General features: G+C 38.6%; 2 protein-coding genes and 1 long non-coding RNA gene across 4 annotated transcripts; 2 read left to right on the forward strand and 1 right to left on the reverse strand.

Annotated features, from left to right (window-relative positions):
* Positions 1–1597: 1597 nt before the first annotated feature.
* LOC149096777 (uncharacterized) lies at positions 1598–7452 on the reverse strand. 2 transcript variants are annotated; one of them, XR_016204325.1, is made up of 3 exons: positions 6899–7452; positions 5438–5616; positions 1598–4431 (listed from the first exon to the last, which is right to left on the reverse strand). It is a non-coding gene; the product is annotated as an uncharacterized LOC149096777 (long non-coding RNA). The 2 variants fall into 2 exon arrangements; XR_016204326.1 differs by lacking the exon at positions 5438–5616.
* Positions 7453–7456: 4 nt separating this feature from the next.
* LOC110059915 (solute carrier family 15 member 4-like) lies at positions 7457–15597 on the forward strand. Its single transcript, XM_089280249.1, has 5 exons — positions 7457–8477; positions 9597–9780; positions 11107–11317; positions 13529–13711; positions 14335–15597. Exons 1-5 carry the CDS (start codon positions 7597–7599, stop codon positions 14670–14672), a joined length of 1797 nt encoding a protein of 598 aa, XP_089136375.1. The 5' UTR covers positions 7457–7596; the 3' UTR covers positions 14673–15597.
* Positions 15598–15690: 93 nt separating this feature from the next.
* On the forward strand, positions 15691–18098 carry LOC149096778 (uncharacterized). Its single transcript, XM_089280253.1, has one exon. The coding sequence runs from the start codon at positions 16464–16466 to the stop codon at positions 18027–18029; it is 1566 nt and encodes a 521-aa protein (XP_089136379.1). The 5' UTR covers positions 15691–16463; the 3' UTR covers positions 18030–18098.
* The last annotated feature ends 920 nt before the right edge of the window (positions 18099–19018 follow it).

Genomic DNA, 19018 nt, shown 5'->3' on the forward strand with positions numbered 1-19018 from the left:
TAATCGTATCACACTGTAAAGACATAACGGGGCGGAGATTTCTTGCCAATCGATACTAACTCAAATTCTTGTTCTTGCTTGTGACTCAAACTTACATTATAAATTCTGTTACGACTTGTTAAGAACCTTAAACGAGATATCTTAACTTTTCCCTTGGTAATCCCTCAATTATGGTAAACGCTTCCTTTCACAAGTACATACGCAGGCCGTGAACCCCTTAAATATAAACAAGAGGATATTTTTGTGGGCGATGCAGTAATCGGGGCATGTCGTGGTTTGTTTGTTTGTTTGTTTTTTCCAGTTATAATGTAATTTATTTTTCTGTTTCAACAGTGTTAAATGTCAGTGACACTATAAAGTTTCAATACACCCCCCCCCCCGATCCTATGAGGTCAAGCATGCACCTTTAATTGCTTCGACTCCTTTCAATTGCCTTGTTTACAGACCAAGTTCCCTATCTTTTAATCCCTAGCTATCATATGTATTTGCAACTTATTTTGAAAGGTTACTTAAACATTTTGCCCTATTTTCAGTCTGCTTTCTCTATATAAGCTTACATCAAGACATTTCAGTTCCAGGGAATGAGAGAACCCTAGAAGTCTGACAATTCTCTCTCATAAAGTTCAATTATTTTAATTCATCACGCTTTCAATGTGCGATCTTAACAAACTGTTTGCAAACAGTAATGAAATATCATCCCCCAAACACCCAGCCATAAAAGGAAGTCTGGGAACAGGTAATGGCCACAATGACACTGCCAGGCTGGTGAATGTTACAAGCTATTATGAACTCATGTCTGACAATGATGAGTGACCATGGTGCGGTGAAACTGAACAACCAGACTGTGACTGACTTTGCTAGTGTTAGTGTTGTGAAAGTGATTGCTAGCTCGTAGTGTCTGTGAACTTGGACCAGACCAGACCAGAAAAGGTTCCATACTAGAAGTTGACTGAGAGTAACAAGTTTGTACTCAAAAACTGAAGCTGCCTGATCAGACAGTCTTAAAGCCAGCTTCATCACAGCTTGTCAAGAGTTCCTGGATTGTGTATGTGGGAGGACTCCAGTGATGACATATCGGGAAGCTCTGCTCAAAAGTTTTCAGGCTTCAGAAAAAACTATTAAAGAGTAAGGGATTTCTGACAAGTTGAATTCAGGTGTATAATGAAAGGGTACGCAAACCTTTCTTTTAGGGATTTCCCTTCTTCTAGCTCTAAAATGTTGTTGATAATCTCTCATTTACTCTCATGAGCCAGAATGAGGGGATTCTGATATATTGTTCAAAAAGATATTTTAAAACTACTTTCTAAGGGTTTAGAAAAGGGGTACAGTATTAAGGGGTTGGACCTTGAGATGGAGCTTCCCCATTTAAAATTAAGTAGAATACCTCTCTCCCCCCCCCCCCCCCCCCCTCCCCTTGTGTAACAAGGATGTTCAAATTGTTTTCTGGAAAGAAGCAAAAACCAAAACAGCGCCAATTTAAGGGATTGTGTGATTATCAATGTAAGTTCCCATTTGTATTTTGAATTAAAATGGGTCTAACGTTGTCCACAATAGTATAAAATAACCATACTTTGCAGCTTCATAGAGAGACTCAAACTGATAATGAAAACATAACTTTTATTTTTGCCCCTTCCTTTGTACCTTGTGATATTTTTAGGGAAATTCTCAAAATGTCCCTGCCCAAAGAAAATAAAAAATATAAATGAAAATCACTTTCTTTATCTTGGAAATGATCTCTGAGACAAAAACGTCCTTTTTATGGCTAGTTATTATCTTACAATGTGTTGTGAAGAAACTGCTTACAGGGAAATATAAATGTTCAACAAAAAAAATTAACAGAAAAAAAGCAACAAACTTTTTCAGAGGAGCTCCTGCAGTATATTCTTCAACTTACATGTAGGGTAATAGAATCTGTTTTTACACTTTCACACCAAAGAAAACACCACAGAAATGAGAATTATTGTTATTGTGTCTGAGCTGCATATTTTTCAAATGGAAACATTTCCCATAAAACTTTTACATTATATTCTTGCCAGTACGACAACATACCAAATATATTTTGGAGAGAGGAGTACTTATAAAATTAATTCAAACTGGTGTAATTTAATTTTCCATTTAAGTTTTGTACACCTCTTACAGAATGCAACTTTTGGTTAGGTTGCACTTCACTATCAAGGAAGAAATCACACCAAGGTGGCTTTGTATCTTTGTTATGATTTCCATTATCAGTAAACAAATCACACTTGCAGGTCTCTTGAGGGTATTTGCTCATTTACCACCTATAAAAAACAAGATATAATGTATCATTTTTACCTGTACTGTAAATTTTTCAATTGAAATCAGTTTGTTTTCACTTTTAGAGTGGTTTTTAAAAAGGATCACAAGCACACCACCCACCCCTCAGTCCCTACTCCTACCCTACAACAGTACAGCCATGATCCCATATCAGCCCCCAACATGAGTGATAACTTACCACAATACTCCTATACTACAATACAATCTTTGTACAGACAGACCTAAATTCAAACATCAGATCTCTGACTTTTTGGTCCACTTCATCTCCACTAGGCCATGAAAGCAATCATTGCAAATTTCCTTACATTTGTTGGTCTAATTTATTGTTGCTCTCAGATTCCCCCTTCCCCTTTGATGACATTAAATTGGTTTAAAAAAATAAAGTGGTTTACACAAATTAAAGCATAGGTAGAAGTTGAGCCATAAAATTACTATAATTTTAGTATGAGAATATTGAAATATAACTATACTATTAATATCCATATGTTCTATTGTAAAGACAGTGTAATTACTCAAATTGACCTTCATTGTCAGAGACAAAAACCTAAAAACATCTAAACACAGGTCAGTGAGGATATTGCCAGTTTTGCTTTTGCCAACAACCATTCTGCCTCAAAAATACAGAAGATAATGACAATAATAACAGAGCCAATGTCTGTCAATTCAATAAACACACCAAATTCCCCTCCAAATTCCTTTCGACGCCTTACAGTAAAATTTTACCAACAGCATAAATTCAACTCAATGCTTTAAAGTGCTTCTATCCTTAAATTTTTACCCCTTGAGTCAGAATTTTCAGGTGTATCACATAGAACTCCACAAAAGATTAAAAATGCTGTTTACCTTTTGCATATATCTGCATCAGTTCCAACGATATGTAGGTTTGAAAAATAGAAATATGCAAATAACGTGACTGATGTTGTCATACAGTCAACCCAATTTTACATCAGGTTGGTAGACTTGGTAGACTCTAGACTTAGAACTACAGAAAACACACCTATGGCTATAAAAATTATTTACAGCCTGTATTTTTCCATGGCAATTTGCTCTTTTCCAGTCTCCTCTAACCTGATTTCACTAATTCAGTGATTTTCAGCTTGAAAAAAGTTAAATGAGGATACGACTTTGACCTTGCATATAAATATGCTTCCTAGATCATGCTGATGAGGCACCATTGGCAAACATCAAAATGGAAAGCAAAAGGTGGCCAGAAAAGCCTATAATCATCAGGGAAGGTTGAAACCCAGTATGTTGCCATGGTAACAAAACTGTTATGCTCATATTATGGAGGACATCCGCAAATTTCATCATAATAGCACTTTAAAGCACTGTCCCTAGGAGCCCATGGTCCCTTGTATCTGGACAATAGTTCAAAACTTGCCTGGGATGGATGATCTAAACGGTAGGTGGGAGACTCCCAGAATATTGAGGAGAGCTGCTAGAATGACTGTACAATTATCTCTTCGCAGGAACTCATTAGACATTAACACTACTAAAATGACTGAGTTTGGATAATATATATTTTGTTTTTTGGATACATGTATACTGTTACTGGTCATACAAGAGGTACCTTGCTACTGAGTTAAGTCTTAATGTGTGTATTTTAAAGGAGAAGGTCACTCCAAAAAACATAAATTTTATGTCAACGCTAATGAAAACCTTGCACTACGGTTAGCCACTCACAGAAGTTTCAGCCTCTAAAGTGCAGGTTTTCCTTATGAAGTTCGCCCCCAAAGAAGCACCCAGGCCAAGTTTTCATGACATCACTCTGTCCGACAGATTTTGACTACCACTCTGGGTTATGGCTGCTCTTGAGACATATTATTTTGAGCTAAACATGCTCTAAACTCCGAAATAATAGCATTGAAGATAGTGAAGAGGATAATCGCTTGGAAAAAAATAGATTTTGCTGACCTTGTGACGATGCCAAGTCAGTTGCAGGTTCTTCTCCTTCCCACCAATTTCAAGTTGGACGGAATGAAGGCACATACTGGTAAACACAGCCTCAGGCTGCCAAGACAGTTGCAAAATGGTGGCCTCTGAAGTCGCTTCTTAATTTCGAGATGAATTTCTTAAGGATAGCAGGCACTTCAGAGGCTGAACCTTTGGTGAGTGGAAATGCTGAATATACACTTGCTATAAGTGAAGACAGAAAAAGTAAGCTTTTTGGAGTGACCTTCTCCTTTTAACTGAAAACACGTGAGCTAAATGCAACAAAATGTATATTAAACCTGGGCCAGTTCAGTATGATTTATTACAAAGTTTTAATCAGCCACAAAAAAATTGTTAGCAACTGATATTACTTTGTGAAGGCTTATGGAAGGGTTATACTTTTATAAAGCAAGTACTATTTTGGTTTACTAAAGAAAGACTCTTGTTACTGCTTAAGTAAACTGTGTTTGGTACAGTAGGTGTCAAAATATTATGGCTTTGATGACATGATAATAGAGATATCAGCCTTGGTAATTTCAGGGATAGTGGATAACCAATCTCCAAATAATAGAGTTATGGGACTTCAATATCAAAGTGATGCCTGATGCTTATTATAAATTGTGTATATCACTCCTAAAATGTACGATCCAGAATTTTGTTTTGTGGGTAATAGCTCAAATTCATTTTCACCTCTGTGTGGTTACAGGGGTTCTTTAAATAAGAAAATGACTGACTGACTGAGCCTTTGTTCAAGCCAGAATCAAGTGGCTGTAATAACAAGGTGGCTATGGGAATGGGGTGGCCATAAGGCAGGGTTCCACTGTAGCGATGAACATATAAGATGATCCTCTCAAACACCTACCCATAAAGATTTTGAAAAGTATAGAATGTATAATCAGTTAGACAACACACAACTTGGGTCCAGAGCTGACTAGAAATATTCTATTTTATATCCACACCCCCTTCCCCCAGCCACACTCACTAAATAAGTCAATATTTACTACCTAACAGAAAAGATAAAAGTGCAGAAATAACTCTTTCATAGCCCTGTCTAAAGCTCATGTCAACAGAGGAAGAGGGAGTGTGGAAATAAAATAGAATGGCCCTACTAGGGACCTTTTATATGGTCTTGGGTACCCAAGACAACCCTTCTCCTGAGTTACCCTAGCCAAGCTAACTTTTCATTTATTTCTTTGAAAACTCAACCAACCGTTTACATTTAGGATCATGAACCTGTCTTGCCTGCGAGACAACAGGGGTGGGTGAGTCGTCTAGCCTTAGCTCATGTCACGTCTTGGCACCCTGACAGGCAGGACAACTTTTCTTTATATAAACACTTTGGCTTGGCTAACCGGGACAACTCTTGGTATGGCAAGTGTCACATGATGCCTAGATTTAGAATTTAAAGTAGAAATATCAATTTACAAAGAAGAGAAAATTAACTCAGCAAAACCCATTGTGATTGAATGACTGAGGGAAACTCAAACAAAGAGGGATATTGCACATTTGATTATCCAATAAGGGTTTTGAATAGTCATGCAGGGTCAAATTCAGTCAAACGCATGGGGAAATAAATGGCACACAATGACTTTAAGATCAAACCAAGTTAGAATTCTCAGCCCACCCACAATGGAGCAATCACAACTGACCTTTGTGAATTATTTGATGCATGCGTATGAGACAGCCATTTTTCATTCTTTCTTAACAAGATGGAAGGTAGATGCCATTTAAACATTGATCAAATAATAAACAAAGGTCCCATTGCTACAGAGCTACATTGTATCCCCACCAGATTAACAGAAGATGAGGTGTTGTAAACAGATCTTTGGAAGAACTAAAAAAGCTGTGAAAACAATCACCAGCGGCCTTTGCTCCCACAGCATGTCTTGTTGAGTCAATTTCATTTGATATATAGAACATATCTTTAAAATCTCAAAATAGTCAAATTAACTAATTATGACTACCAAAATCTGCGATTCTCCCTACCCTATTTATTACCAGAATAAAAATTCGATAACCTATTTACCACGATGGTAGCTGACACAGTTGCCCTAAACATAATTTTTGAAGGCCTTTTGTTTATGGTCTTATCAATAATGATGAAAAAGTAACTTCTTCTAAACAACATTGCCCAATTCAAGACTAGAGTACAAAACCCATATCCTAGTTAAGGCCAAAATGGCCAAAACTGATACCCTATTTATGACCAAAACGACTGAAAAACCATACCTTTTGGGGCAACACATACCCCTATAGTGCACATAAGGGAGTACCCCCCCCGCCCCAGGTCACAGTAGAAGTGGGTACCTGTCAAAAGCGGAGGTAAAGTTAAGGGCTAAGGATATACCATACCATCGAGAGCTAACCCTAAACAGGCCAACCCCCCTCTTTTGGAACTGCCTAAAGAAGTTGATCCCCAGGCCAGCATTGCAGTTCAGACAATACAGAGGACTGGATAAAATTTGAATTCTGTCCAGCATATATTTATGAACAACTTCACAGTACCCGGGGGGATACTCCCAGAAAAATTTGGTGGGGGAGTGCTTCACCCCTTTGTTGATCTCTTCGGGGAAATCTGATATCCCCAAAGCTCGCCTCTAACTCTCAACACTGCTTATTTCTTACAGAGAAAAACCGTATTCAACAAGAGATACGGAAATAGGATACTAACCTTGAGTATACGCTTCAGCATGTCTTTTCCACCACACGCACGTGTATACAGAGCTTCAACTGAGTTCACTTTCAGAAAAAAACGGCTTCTGTTAAATATGTTCCCGTTGTACACAGTCCAAACTATGGCCAGCAATACTTCATCCAGGTTGTTGTTAACATTATAGGCTATTGCACTTAGTGTTATCACCGAATCATGAACAATAAGAACCAAAAGTCGCAACAACACCAGTTTTGCAAATGTGTAAAATCCGCCATTCGATGACAGAAGGCTCTCCGTTATTTTCCTTCAAAACAATACTAAACCGTTCTCTTTTGCCAACAGTTTTACTTCAAAAGTCGAAGAAATGTGCCTGCACCATATTTCTATCCTCAGTATGGAAGGACACGGACCTGATGGTTTGCAAATAGAAGAAAATCTTCCCCAATCGAAACGCCATTTTTTCGCTTTGTGAAACGAGTTGCGCGGCACCGTTTAAACCGGATGTGACGTCACTTTTTGTTGGATGATCCAGTACAAAAATTTCAGGAGTCTTCTGCCCCGCCCCTGGTTGGAAGTAAGGATGGGAGGAGTGCGCGACGAGGCATGGGTCTAGTCACGATCACATGATTTACGTGACGTGCTTATCACTAGACGCGAGGTGAAGAGGTGTTCTTGCTTTGATTGCGAGCTTTTCCGCTCAGCTAGCAGGAAAACAAATGAGTTTGGAAACTTTTCCACCATCAAATATGACTTCTACATCAGACGAAAAAACACCCCTCATGCGATCAGTTTCTGCTTCAAACGATGGTTTAGAAAGAAGCAGAACTAGCTTAAGTGGTAGCGGCCATCTTCAAGACTTTAAACACTTCCCCACACAGAGACATCTTCCATCACAAGTACCGGCGCAGAATTCCTTCTTTCCTTTGGTGTGTGTTCTTCTTACTGTTGTTCTCGAAAGATTAGTGTACTACGGTATTGTGGGAAATTTGCTAATCTTCCTGATAAACAAGACTCAGTTTAATCAATCTATTTCTACTGGAATCGTCTTCATTTTCACTGCACTGTCTTGCCTGATGTCCACCGTTGGAGGGACTGTCGGAGACTCGTACAGTGGTCGTTATAACGCTGTATGGGGAAGTCTTCTTGTTTACATCGTGGGTATTGGAATGATTTCCTCGTCAGCTTGTATCTCCGATGATGAAGAATATCGCCATCTTGCCCATGTTCTTTGCTTGGTTTCCTTGTTCATAATTTCCACTGGCGAAGGTGCATACAAGGCGAATGTAACAGCTTTCGGAGGAGATCAATTAAGAGGGCAGGACGAGCAAAGATATCGGCGATTTTTCAACTGGTATTACTGGAGTATAAACATTGGTTCATTCCTCGGACTTTCTGTAATAGCATATGTCGAAATGAAGAAATTTCAAACGGGATTTGGCATTCTGTTTGGTTGCATTGTTTTGGCTGCTGTAATATTCTGCATTTGTAAATCTCGTTATATAAGTCATCCCCCGACTGGACACATTGTGAAAAAGATATATAACATCATAAAAGAAGCAAAACAGAAGAAATATGAAGGGGAAAATAATTCTATAAGGTAGGGAGGTGGTGGAGTATTTAGCTGAATCAGGGAGTGAATGGAGGGAGGGAGGAGTGTAACAACAGTATCGGGGCTTTCATTACAGTGAGCCATCTTCAGCTCAGTCAGTCACTTTTGCCTCATTTTGTCTCAGATAATAGTGGAGCTCTGGCAGCCCTTTGCCCCATACCCATGTAGGAAAGAAAAGGAAACCCATGAATTGATTTTCTCATAGTTATCATGGCTAGCAGTATTGCTCATGGGCGTGTATGCACGACCACGGCGGCGACAACGATGACGGAGTTGCACAAGATGGTGGCTGTACTCCAGCTGAAAGGTTGACAAAAATTTATAGCCTCCTTCTTTGATATTATGGTCAATTGACACCTGTCAAAACAAGGTATCTGCTGGCCAGTATCACATGACCATATTGTGGGTTTAAATTTAGAGGTTGTGTTTTTTTTTTTAAGTTGACCACTGACCAAGTGCTGGTTTTCTATTGGATCACGGGCTCATGTCAGGTTAACTTGTTGTAAATGGGGCCAGGTTGTTCAGAAGCCAGTTAAATGCTAACCCAGGATTAAAAGTTAACAGAAGTATAAATATTTCTTGTATGCAAATGCTTTTCACTGCTTTTGTTTTGTGTATTGTGAGATTATTCAAACTCAAAACAGGCCAAACAATATACAGTAAACCTAACTGCAAAGTTACAAAACTCAAATCAAAATTTTTGCTTAACCTGGCTTATCTTAATGGGACTTTGAACAAAGCAGTCCAGGAGCTCCGCTTTTAGGCTTGGCTAAGTCTATATATTATCCATACCCTTCCCTCAGAATGTTTGTTGGTTTTTAAACCCTACCCCCTCCCCCCAACTCTGGATATTCCTATTAAGTTTGAAACTTTCCTTTGGCTTTTGAACCTCCCCCCTCCCTCAGAGGTTCCACTGAGCAGAGAAAGAAGGGAATCTCTGTCTCACAGTGTATTCCTAGAGAAGACATTTCACTGTCACATAATGACTATTGGGCATTAAAATGCTGACAGGAAGCTGTCAGGAACTGCCATCCCATCTAGAGAAGTAGCAAAAGAGACCTGAATTGACTATCAACAGAAGATTATTGTTCATATTGTGTTCTTCAGGGACAGTAGCACCCGTTTTTATCCTGGCTTAGAGGAATATATGCCAATCAAAAGCTGGCTGGATTGTGCCATGATGAAATATGGTGGAAGTTATTTGGATACTGATGTAGAGGAAGTTAAAACAGTTTCCAAGATCATGGCCATTTTTGTAATACTTATTCCTTATTGGGCAATATATTTTCAGGTAAGTAGTTCATCTGTAACTGGGAACTAGCATGAACTTGCTTTCTGCTGTCTGGCAGTCGCTGCAGGGCTTGAAAAAACCTTGAATTCCAGCTTGCCCTTGGGACAAGTAGCTCTCAGAGTTTTCTTGCCCTGGGCAAGTCCTAGTTTGCTCTTTTAATGATATCAATGACAGACAACTTACCTCATCAATTGCCCATAGGGCAAGTAGGAATGAAAAGCTACTTACAGTACCCAGAGGAAAAATCTACTTGTCCTGGATGACTAGACCACTTTTTTGAGCCCTGAGCCGAGTTCTCTTTCTTTAAATACGGCCATCTTCAAGATTTCATTCATTGTACCTTTCAATAACAAACTCTGAAGTTTAAAACCTAACCATTGAGTACATCTATGCAATCATTATTACGACACCAACCAAAAAACCTTGATAAGACAAAGAAACAAAATTGAACAAATTCTACCAATTACAACCCACAGATGTGACCTTTGAACCCCTTGAAAGTAAACTTCTGTTTCCTGAGAAGTCTCCTAAGGTGATTGATGGCAGCAAAACACGGAGCCATTGACTGAGCATAGTTTGAATGTTATTGAAAGGTGCAGTAAACCACCATATGATTCTCACAGTGTACAGCAGTCAATGGAATAACAATTTTGTAAAACTAGTTGAAACTTCCAGAAAGAGACACTTTTGGAAGGTGTTGGATTATACTCTTTTTGTTTGGTTGCATGCCTAATGAATGTCTATCTGGTACAAGCTAATAGTTTTCAGTCTTACTTTTCATTCTTGTTGGTTTTTAACTATATTATATTGTTAATTATATTGTCAGGCTTTTTAATAGTTCATTAGGAAATAGTAGGTTATTAATTATACTAAGTGTCCCCAATTAGTAGAGGGTTTTTTTTTTCCCATCGGCTAGATATAAAGACATGTTAATAAAGTTTATGTATGTATGTATGCCTAACTTCTGTATACCACCCTGTGTCATTCTAAAACATTAAATCAGCATCATGCCAGTATACATATATAACTCTTGCTTCCATACAAGTATTACTGACTGGTCGAATTTGAGAGCAGGCGAAGCCGGTAATGTTTATAGTCCAATATAGGTAACCATTCCCCCAGAATAAAATTGTTCTCCAGGTTTTCCTAGCAGTTTGTCCCTCCCAATTTATACACCTGGCTAGAGGGAGGCATTTTGTGAAAGTCAAGTGTCTTTTCCCAAGAACATGACAGGAAATCTCCACAAACCTCCACCCTTGGATCTCTCAATTTGGAGGATGTAGCTGGAGGAATATAACGTGATGATTATTGACTATTTTCTTTTAGATGAATTCCACATTTCTGCTTCAAGGGCTGCACATGAGAATAATTCTACAAAAGGACAGCACTGAAGATTTAAGTGGTGTTTCTCCTGCATGGCTGTCTGTAGTGGATATCATTTTTGTACTGATCTTAATTCCTATTTTGGATAAGAGGATTTATCCATGGCTTGATAGGAAAGGATGGAGTTTAAGTGTATTCACTAGAATTTCAATTGGTAAGTTCAGTGACCATTTAATATTAGTGTTCTTTTCAACATTTTGAACTCTTTTCCATCTGGTATTTGAGGACTGTGCTACAAAATTGTGCTTTTGAGACCTTATTCTCCCATGTCTCCATTATAGACCCCAGCTCCTATCATTGCTCCTTCCTTGTAAATCTCTTTAAAGGCTGCTTTTTTACCAGCAAGGGAGTTCAAGTCAGAACTGTAACTAGAAGCATAGAGCGATATGATCTAGATAGTGAAAATCAAACCAACAGTGCCGGGAGCGTAATACTGATTCTACTTACAACTCCATTGCTTTTGATTTGTGAAAACTGGATAGTCAGAGTCACAAGCAGAAGCAGAAAAATTAACCAATCAGAATGCCTGAGATCTAGTATTGTGATTGGTTTGTTGTCCCGCTTCTGTTTCATCCTCAACAATCAGGTTTGTTACAGGATCATAAGCTACAGAGTTGTAAGTGGAATCAGAAGTAGATTGAAATATTCCAGTTTTCTGACTCCTATTCTGTCAAGTTTATGACTTGGCTTACAATCCCAACTTTCAATTTTCACTAGGTTGTAAGCACTGCAACAACTCTGAATATGACGCTGCGTCTGTTGCCAGTGAAACCTGGCTTAAAGGAAGAGGGTCCCCTATACCTCTTCTGAAAACAGTTTCATGCAAAAGTAATTGGCCTTTTCATGCATCACGAAAAATTCAAAAAACAGCTTCTCGTTCACAGAAAAAAGTAAGCAATCACGTTTCATGCGAAAATGCAAAGGCTAAATCATGTTTCACGTAAAAATGCAAATTCTATTCACGTTTCGCAAAACATACAAATACAATCATTACAAAAATGTATCTGGCAATACTGAAAAGTACCACAGTAGATATAGCTGCACATGGCCATATTTTGATAATTTCAGACTCTCGTCGTCAGCATGTCTAGATCTTTTGTGGATTGGGTATCATGCATGTACAGTGGAACCCCGTTAATACGGACACCAAGGGGACATGCCAAAGTGTCTGTATTATCAGGGTGTCCGTATTGAGCCATATTTAAGCGTGCTCTCAGATAAAAAGTCACGGACACATGTTTTATCGATACCAAGACTAAGGCAGACATTTTTTATGGCAACAAAATGTTGTTTTGATTGTAATGTAACTGTAAAATTGAACTATGGAAACCTTATGGTCATTTAACTATAAAGGTTGACAATGCAGACTGCAGCTAGGTCATGCACGAGGTCACCAAGCAATAAAGATGACAATATGAATAAAATATGCAAATGCTACCTTCGTGAAGACAAAAGAAAGAATCCAAAAGACATATTAACACTTTGTTGACATATTTCGGTTATGAAATCAAAGCAATGGTTGAGCAGACATCAGTTAAGGCTGGATAGAGTGTGGATACTGACAGATTAATTCACCTTTTCCACAGAACCCTCCATTTTCTGCCTTTTCTCAATCGAAATGGTGTGATACCCCGCGTGTGTGGCACAGACTAGATTCTAGGCCCTCCTGGTTCACTGTTGCTGTGGCTAGTTCTCAGTCCTCCATCCTCACGCGCGTCAAGAGATGTCGAGAAAGGCAGGCCATCACGCTTTTTACATCCAGTTTAGTGTAGTTTACGAGCTTTTATGACGCTGAAATCTCCAAAATGTGAAAAATTATTCCCACAAAAGTCGACGGTTCACAAATCATGTGAAAGTAAATGCATTTTTCACGGATCACGAAAAAATTGAAAACCAGTTTCCCGAGGACGGAAAAATATAGATTCACGAATCACAGAAAAAAAAATCCTCATTCACGCTTCACGCAAAGAAAAAATGCCCATTCACGCGTCACGAAAAAAAGTATAGGGGACCCTCAAGGAAGGTGTCATATACTGTAATTTTACCTCTGAGAAAATGCTGTAGCCTAAACTCAGCAAAGTTATTACAAGCCCTAGGATGCTCAGTAATCATGAGAAATGATCGGTTATGGAAAACTTTCCGTCAAAAAAATAAAACAGCCCCTAAGGGTTTCCACAGCATAGCCTATTGCACACAGTCTCAACCTGTTATCAATGTCACTTTGGGCCATCTTATTTCATTTAAATGTTGGAATGTTTTGATGAAAAAACTAAAAAACTAAAAAACAAAAACAGCTCTATATTTTATTCAATGACAATTTGATCATCTACAGTTATGTCTTTTTGTTTTACTTTTCAATTACCAGGGTTGTCGTTTGTTGTTGCATCAATGGCAGTTGCTGGTGGAATTGAAACTGCAAGGAGAACAGATAGAAATTGTGGGAGTCAGACTATTGGTCATGTAAACTACACCGCCTGCATGTCTATCTACTTCCAGATTCCCCAGTATGGTCTCATTGGTGTCAGTGAAGTGTTCACCGGTGTAGGGGGTAAGTGACAAAGTCCCGAGATTAAAATGTGAACTTTTTTTGTGGTACATAAAATAAATATCTCTTAGATGATGATTTTCCTTATTTTTGTCACCTGTCTACTTGAAAGTGTATTGTTATTTTGATAAGAAATTAGACCTTGCTCACTCTACATTGTAGATAACTGTTAGCTAAGAAATTGTACAAGGCATGTAACTTCAGTTATTGGTGCACATGTTTTTAGAAGTTTGCAGAAATTGTCCGAATCACATAGCAGCATGGGTAGATTCTTTAAGCACAATTCTTTAAGCACAAACTAATGCAAATCATAATTTCTGTAATGCACCTGTCACTGGAAACCCCCAATGTTTAACCCTAAATCCAGTTTTCCTGGGTTCAATTCCCTTCTCAGTCATCTAGCTGGTGTTTTTCTTGATAGGCAAAGTTCAACTCCTAAGTTACTTGATCTCTTGAAATATCCAAATCAGTGGCCTGTGTCGGGCTAGTTGGAATTTTTAAGCATGTTATTTAACAATTTATTGTTTAAAATAGTAGTCCTGAAAAGCTCCTTGACACAGTGATCATATAAGATATTTACACTCATAAATCCTCTATGTTCACATTCCCCTTGTCTTCTGTTTCAGTTCTGGAGTTTGCATACAAAGAAGCTCCAAAATCCATGCAAAGTTTTGTCATGGGGCTCTTCTTTTTTACCCAGTCATTAGGCAGCTTGTTAGGTGGACTTTTGTATGAGCTTTGTTCTTTTGGAAATAGATGGACTCCAAGTTTGTCTGACAAGTACCAAGAGCGAAGCCTCAACAAAAACCATTTGAATTATTATTTCTTCATTCTTGCTGGCCTGCAGTTCATCACTTTAATCATCTTCCTTGCTGTAACAGTCAAATACAAGATCATTCAATTCCACCGGAAGAGGACTATGCCTGTCATACAAAGATCACAGTCCAGCAATCCACAAACCTAACACGAAGTATATAAGCAAGAGAGTAAAATGTTTGACAGAAGTAGATCCATATTACTATTAAATAGAGGTAAATAATTGTATTGCCTGTAAAAGACACATAAGCAATTTTGTCTGCCTGGTATGACCATGTAGAGAAAAGTTTATCTTACAAAGAAGTTTAGCTCAAAAAGTTTAATCATTTGTCTGCCAGTGAGAACCAACCAATGGTTATGGTCATTGAATTTTGTTACAGTTTTGATTAATTGGTAGCACGACTTCATGTTGTTCAATTCTGTCTGCAATCACAGTTGTGATTAACAAAATTAGACTCCACCCAGGACAAGTTGATCTGATTTTGTTATTCACTTGTGTGATTACTGACCAAATTGTGCTCCACTCAGTCCTATTACCAATCAATCAATCAGTCAATATTTATTTGTACTCACTCTTGCTAAGAAAAAGAATTACAGTGTTCAATGAAAATATTAAAAGTAAAAATTAGAGTGCTAGCTGCCTGGAATAACCATAGGGGCTAGCGGAGCCAGGCAGCCAGTTAACATCAGCATTAAATAGAAATAAAATACAGGTCAGCAAGAAAACTGAGGCACAGATGCACACACAAGAAGAAAAAAAGATGAGGAAAAACGCTATTTCTACGCTATGAAGGAAGTCTACCATGATTATTAATGACTTATTCAAGACAAAGATCAACTTTGTAGAAATAAGGTTTGTGATGAGAGAAACCTGAAAACTTTCTCCTTACACAACAGCTTACTAGGCCTGATTTTGCAGCATTGTATTGTTACAAAATAAAGAAGTATTAGTCTTGTTTGGAAATTTTTCCCAGTTCCTTGACAATAATTACAGATGTCAATTCTGCTGTTTTTTGTTGTTTCTGTCTACGTAATTGCTGATCACAAACATAGTAAAATAATTGATAAATGAACTGATTGATATTTTTGATAAAAAAAGCCTTGTGACATAGATCGCAAATAAGGTAATAGATATAGCACCAAACATTGCCCCCCCCCCCCCCCCCCCATATTCAGGACAAATCTTGAAGTTTGGCCACTACAGCTTGAATGCTTGAACCCGAGTGTAGGTCAATAGGTCGGTCCATCAGTCAATCAGTTCAGCAGTTCAGTCAGTCAGTTACCACTGCAGGTAATCAGTCAACTAATTCTTCAGTCAGCACGCTTCCTATTTCAGATATGGATGTGAAAAATATATCTGCAATTCTAATGATTTTCTCTTTTCTCTGAAGCAGTGGACAAAGTTAAGTCATGAATCCTTTTTTTCGACGATTTTGTGCAGAGCGAGTAAAAAGAGAAAGGATAAAATCTATTCAGTGTCAAATCATTGGTTAATTTTATAGTCACATGATAGTCAGGAACACGGCGCGCGGGTCAAAATCATCCGCGCTATGTTGACCAAGCCACCCTCCACCTCCCCCTCGGGACTACTTACATATACCTGTAAGAAAATCTCTGTGGACTTGGGTTATGAAAAAAAGGTTTAATTTTGGCAAACTTTTCTTAACGTTTATATGTTATGCCCCGAAATAAGTTCTCTGTTATAGGGCCCATTTATCATATTGATTTTCAAAATGGATGGGAAAGGAGACGGGAAAGACCACGGTGCTGTATTGCCGTCTATTTCCTAACATGTGCAAAGGAGAAGAGTCTTAAGTTTGAGAATACAAATTGAAAAATGTAATTTGCGCGCGCTAATTGAACAGAAAGCGCGCTAAGTGCAGGAAAACCTTGTTTATGACGCCTCACTAATGGCTTTCTTCCTAACGCTCCATATGTTATGATGAGCAGGGGTCTTCACTTTAACCACCTTCCCGACAGCATTCTTCTTCATATTTTGAATTTTCTCCCTCGCTGGGAGCTTGCCATAGCTGCTCAGGTCAGCAAGAGGTGGCAGAGAGTAAGTTCGGACGGGGCACTATGGAGAATTCTTCAGCTGGAAAGCAAGAACGAGGACAATATCAAAGAAATCATTACCAAGAGATCGTGCTCGCTTCTGACTCAGCTGAATCTAATCAAATGTAGTCTGACACCAGAGTTCATGGTCACTTTAACGGGAATATGCACGCAAATGAAAGAACTCACTCTTCAAAAGTGTTTCTTTACGCGGCAAAAAAGAAGATTTCGCTTGCACATTTTGAGAAAGTTAAAAACGCTAGACGCGCGTTTGTTACGCGGCAATTTGTCTTTTGTATTACGCCTGCTTCGCTGTACTCCGAACCTTGAGATACTGGCTGTAGATGAAACGATAGGATACAACTGGAATGGTAGAATTCTACAAAAGATGAGTCAAATTCGCTTGTTGGATCTGTGTCGTTGTGTGGAGGTAACAGACGAAGACGTAAAAATTATGGCTGACAGCTGTCCCAGATTAGAGTCTCTTCTGCTAACCAAATGTTTCAAAATCCGCGGATATAGTTTGCCGGTTCTTCTATGCAATTGCAAAATGTTGAAAACGCTTTCTCTCGCGTACACCAGAGTCACGGACGATTGTTTGCGCGAATGCAGTTGGAAAAACTCGTCCTTAACAGAGATCGATTTTTCTTCGTGTTATTTCATTTCTTCGCGTGGTCTCGACACCTTGTTCTCAAATCAAACAGACATGAAGTACGTTAACTTGAGTAACTGCAGCGAACATTCTGCGGTCACTCCCAGGATCCTGTCTGACATGGTGCGATTTAGATCCCTAGAAGTCCTCAATCTAGATGACGGTTTTGTGACCTCTGCAGGGAATGAAGAATTGATTTGTAAAATCGCGCAGAATTGCCCAAACATTTCTTGCCTCGTTGTGGGCGTGACGTTGAAAACAGCCTCTTGTTTGGAGCGTTGTTTGCGGTGTTTGACAGAATTGAGGCGGTTTGGTATCTCTTACTACACAGGACATGATGACCTTCCTATAATAGATTCATACCGTGAGGAAATTCCTCCCAATGGTTTTGGATTAGACATGATTCTTAACAACCTTGCCACTTACTGCCACAAGCTGGAAGCTTTACAGCTATCAGGTTACCAAGACCGGGAGTGTGAGACCATCACGAACGCCTTCGTTCATCTGCTAAGAAACTGTAAAAATCTTTCACGGATTTGCTCGTTTGGCGGAAACGCCGACATTCTTGTCATGGCGGCAGATGCGGAAATGCAAACGAGTCGACAGGACGTGCGGCTTATCAAGCCCACCATGTTGTTTCCGACACCCCGATCAGTCACCCCTCCACCAAGTTTGTGTTTTGATAGAGTAGTTTATAACAAGGAATCTAGTACAATTGATGACCCATGGAGGGGTCCCTTTGTATACGAAGTGCAAAGAAATAGAAGGTTCTGGCTAAATGATACTTATGGATCTTGAAAAGGTGAATTGTAACTTTGCCAATTTGTTGTTATTAAAAGACGTATTAAACTGTACAATTAAAGTAAACTGGGTTTAATACGTTTCATAAGTGATAAGAGGCTACGAGTTTTAACATTCAAATGTAAAATTAATGAAGACCCTAAATGGTTGATTTAATTTGTACTGTCAAATTCTAATCCGAGTTTATTCAAGATTCCTTTCGCGGGGTTTCATTTCTACTTTTGAAAACGATATTTACAACAGGGTGACGTGATATTATTTACATTCACTACATTACAATACTAGACCATTACATCACATACAAAACTTAACTTACATCGCATTGATGATGATGATGATGACCTTTTATACACGATAAATTTTAAAACCTCTGGCTTGTGGGGTCGTGTAAAAATAAGTATGAAAAAATAAGAATTGAAGAAAACAAGACTTCACACCTTCATACGGATAAAAACAACTACATTTAAAGTATTTAAAATGGCTGATTATATAATAAATCCTTGCAATTTGATTGGTTCTTACTTATCAAAATGCAGTGAAATGTGGCGAAAGCATAAAACACTCGGCTATCGCCTCGTGTGCCACTTTTCTGTTCTTACCACATTTTGACGTCATCTGTGATCAATTACTGAACAGAAGCACGCCAGTATGGAATCTATTTGACGCCGAAGAAACATCGAACTGAAAATCTTGGAGTTAAACCGTGAGTGCATTACTTGAACTGGCAACAACGATGAAGTTGTTAAAAATTAAATACCGGTATAGTCTATACGTACGGTAATGCTTCAAAACCTTGGGCGATTGACGGAGCAAAAAATTCAAGATAAAGTAAGCTCTTGACTGTTGTGTGTAGAGTTTGCTCATTTAAATCTCTGACGCACCAATCTGATTGACTGAGAACGAAAGTGTCGCATCACAGCCCATGTTTCATGAAGCAACATCTTCACTGTTTCAATCCCATACGATAGCGGCGGGAAATTTTACAG

Source organism: Orbicella faveolata, unplaced genomic scaffold (assembly GCF_042242905.1).
Source record: "Orbicella faveolata isolate gen_17 unplaced genomic scaffold, um_ofav_v1 contig_47, whole genome shotgun sequence".
NCBI lineage: Eukaryota > Metazoa > Cnidaria > Anthozoa > Scleractinia > Merulinidae > Orbicella > Orbicella faveolata.